This window comes from Castor canadensis, chromosome 10 (genome assembly GCF_047511655.1).
Source record: "Castor canadensis chromosome 10, mCasCan1.hap1v2, whole genome shotgun sequence".
NCBI classification, from domain to species: domain Eukaryota; kingdom Metazoa; phylum Chordata; class Mammalia; order Rodentia; family Castoridae; genus Castor; species Castor canadensis.
In genome coordinates this window covers 143791056-143794381 of record NC_133395.1, presented here as the reverse complement: position 1 = coordinate 143794381, position 3326 = coordinate 143791056, and the positions used below count along the sequence as shown (strand labels likewise).

At 60.5% G+C, this 3326-nt stretch overlaps 1 protein-coding gene across 2 annotated transcripts; it reads right to left on the bottom strand.

Annotated features, from left to right (window-relative positions):
* Positions 1–328: 328 nt before the first annotated feature.
* Positions 329–3096, bottom strand: Trh (thyrotropin releasing hormone). Of its 2 annotated transcripts, none has more exons than XM_074042842.1 (3): positions 2957–3096; positions 2037–2255; positions 329–1424 (listed from the first exon to the last, which is right to left on the bottom strand). In XM_074042842.1, the coding sequence occupies exons 2-3, from the start codon at positions 2245–2247 to the stop codon at positions 928–930; spliced, it is 708 nt and encodes a 235-aa protein (XP_073898943.1). In that variant the 5' UTR covers positions 2248–2255; positions 2957–3096; the 3' UTR covers positions 329–927. The 2 variants fall into 2 exon arrangements, with proteins under 2 accessions (XP_073898943.1, XP_020031181.1); XM_020175592.2 differs by lacking the exon at positions 2957–3096 and adding an exon at positions 2456–2610.
* Between the last annotated feature and the right edge of the window lie 230 nt (positions 3097–3326).

The window sequence follows — 3326 nt, the reverse complement described above, 5'->3', positions numbered from 1 at the left end:
TGTTGCTTTCTCAGACCCATGGTTCCACCCCAACCAGCTGTGTGTTTTTAGGAAAGTCCTTAGTTTCCCTAGGGATCAAACATGCTCCAGAATCACTATCCACCCCCACATGTGTTCTGAGGCCAGGACAGTCCTCTTCCAGAGCCCCCGATTCCCTCTGCAGCAGAGCTGGAGTTCTGGTCCTGTCCCTTTTGAATATCCCTCTGGACTGGGGTAGAGCACTTGCCTAGTACATACAAGAACCTGGGTTCCATCCCAACACTGCATAATAAATACTCCTCTGTCCCCATGGCAGCCGGGACAGAACAGCAACCACAGAGCTCTGAGATGGCTAGAAGCATGTTTTATTATCATTAGGATGACATCACAGAGAAGGGCAAGGTGCCTAAGGGTTATATACAAGCACGACTTCCTACACACGCTCATCCCCCAGCCACACACTGCCCAACACCACTGGGAGTTTCCATCTCCTATGCAGTGCCCAAGAAGGGGACCCAGGTCCTGGGTGGGCAGTTTACACGTGGTGAATCCTGTCACATGGGGCAGGGGACAGAAGCTGGATTTAGACGTCAAAGCTTCTTCTATCCCACCCTACTGTCACTGTAACTGCTCCTCTCTGGGGGTCCCTTAAAAGGTGTGGAAGGGCCATCTTAGCAGGGCTAAGGAAGGGGGGAAGGCCTGGGGTGGGGGAGAGAGGACAGGGACTCTGGGATCTGCGGATCTGCAGGGCAAAGTGGGGTTTTCACTCCCTGGCTGGCTTCCTCCTGTCCCTGAAGGAAAAGGAGAAAGCATAAGGTCCTAGGCTTGGGGATGTGTTACACAGAGGGCTGACATTTAGGAGGAGGGAAAGAGGACACTGTGAAGCGGGTAGGGCACACAGGGCTCAAGACACCCTAGCTTTGAAACCTGACTCTACAGGGACTGAGCTCACTCCTCCAGGGGCTCCCTGGTCCAGGCCACCCTCCATGCAGGGTGCTGCCACTTCTCCTGGGCCCTCTGGCCTCTGCTCAGGTCATCCAGGAGCCCCAGCAGGAGGCCAGTTTGACCACAGACTCCCTGGGGCCCACAGGCCCTCTTGCCCGGATGCTGGCGTTTCTCAGGCACCAATGCTCCCTCTCCCTCCTCTCCCTCCTCTTCCCAGCTCCTTTGGACCTTGGGATCCACCAGCCTTCGGCCTGGGTGCTGCCTCTTGATGACAGCATATTCCAGCCAGGGGGAATGCCCGCCAGGGTGCTGCCGCTTGTGCTGGGTAACATCAAGCCATGAAGCCTCATCCTCCCGCCGGCCTGGGTGCTGCCGTTTGTGGGGCCCCACAGCCCCCGCTTCTTCCTCCTCCTCCGTCTCTTCAACCCCTTCTTCTGCCTCCTCCCTTTTGCCTGGATGCTGACGCTTGGAGAGCCAGTTGGGTTGAAAGAGCTGGGACTCTGGGGAAGGACAGTGGTCAATAAAGATGTCCCTGGCCCTTGCAGCAGCCATACCTGCCTGAGGCCCACTCCAGTCTTCCTCCCATCAAGGCAGATGTCCTGCAGCCCCTAGCCAGAGGGGTCTTGCACCTGCCTCTGGGACATGCACTCCCACTCAAAGCACTGCCTGTGAGTTCCATTCCCAGCTTCACTACTCCCTAGCTGTGTGACCTAAACAGCTCACTTAACCTCTCTGATACTCTGATACTTTTTTTTTTTTCTGGTGTAAAATGGTAATAACAGAACCTAAGAGGTTGCTAGGAAAATCAATTAGTGTGATAAGGTGTTTGAAGTGCTTACAATAATGCCAGGCATAGAAGCGCTTGGCATATAGTAATTAAAACTGTCACACAGATTCTTGGACAGAGGATGGTCCCCACCAAAGGTCTGTGAAATATTTGTAGCACAGATAGGAGAGGAATCTGGTCCCAAGGATTGATCAAGTCCAGACTCTAATGACTGTGGGTTTTTGAACTCCTGGAAGGCTGGAGGCTAGATATTGAAGTCGCCCCCTTGCCACCACATCCGGCTCCAGAAGTCCCCCCTCACCCCTGGGCAGCCCCACACACTCACCTGAGGGCTGGCCCAGGTCTCCTCGAAGCCGCTGGAGGTCTTCACCGAGGAGGAGGAGGCGTTCCGCCTGGCGCAGGAGGTCGTCCAGCCCGGGACGCTCCGCGGCCATTGCGACTTCTTTCTGGGCCTCCTCTGGCTGGGCTCGGTATCCCGGGACACCGGTCAAGGTCAAGATCAAAGATAGGGTGAACAGCATCCAAGGGCCCGGCATCGTGGCGTCTGGGGTCAAGGAACAGAGAGAGAGAGCGAGAGAGAGGAGAGCGTGAGCTCACCAGCCCGGCCTACTCCAGGGAAAAACCACGCACGGTCCACCCCCTCCCAGGAGCAGGACCTCCTGCCACCTCTGTCCCCGCTCTGTACCCACACCTGTCACCTCTCCTGCTCCCCAAGGGTGCCTGCGGCGCCACCCTTCGCATTACCCGAAGCTGGGGAAGCCAGCACTGGGGGCGACTCGCCTGTCGCGTAGCCACCTGCAGCGCTGGCCCGACGGCGGGACACTAATGGCCGCTCTGCTGCCAAGAGTCTCCCGACGGCTCTGGGGCCACTGAAAAATTCCAGCCCTCCACCGCCAACCTTCGGGCTGCAAGGCTGAGCTTCCATTTCTAACTCGGCTCCTAACGCTAAGCTTGGGCATCTGAAGCTCCGCTCCCCGCCGCTGGGGTCCAGGCAGCGGCTGGATGCGTGGGCGCCCTGGCTTCCCACGCTGGGCGCTGCAGATGCCGGGGACCCGCGAGCACCGCGGTGGATGCGACCCGTGCGCCCCCACCGCGCCTCCGTCGGGTCCGGGTCTGTAGCGGCCACCTGTAGGCCGGCCCCGCGCTCCGGGATGCGCTCGGGGAGGACAGCAGTCCGGGCGAGGACGACTCCCGGTCCGGTCCGGTCCGGTCCGGTCCGCGGAGAGAGGGATCGCAGCCGCTTACCTGCCCGGCGACGGCCCGGGGGAACCGGTGCGCGATCCTGGGCTCCGGGAGCGCTCGTAGCACCGGGCGCCGGCTGCGCGCTCCCCGGCGGGGCCGCTTCTTATACGCGCGCGAGGCGGCGGCGCGGGTGAGGTCAGCGGGGAGGGGTCGCGGGCGCCAGGAAGGGGCGCTGACGGCAGCGGCCCCGCGGGACCCAGTCCGCCCGCCTGCTCCTCCGGAAATCTGGGGCGGGAGGGGAGCGAGGACGCGCGAGCCGCAGGGCCCCGGGATGGTGTGGGGTCCTTTCTGCGCCCAGCTCTGGAGGAAGTCTGTTGTCTACGAGAACACTGCAGAAACCCGCACTCGGGAGAGACAGAGATCCCGAGAGAAG

What these genes read in the sequence shown, in the direction of transcription:
- Trh (XM_074042842.1), bottom strand. Translation starts at nt 2,247, where the DNA reads ATGCCGGGCCCTTGGATGCTGTTCACCCTATCTTTGATCTTGACCTTG. An exon ending in AGACCTGGGCCAGCCCTCAG is followed by an intron (nt 1,425 to 2,036) that starts GTGAGTGTGTGG and finishes GTCCTTCCCCAG; the next exon opens with AGTCCCAGCTCTTTCAACCC.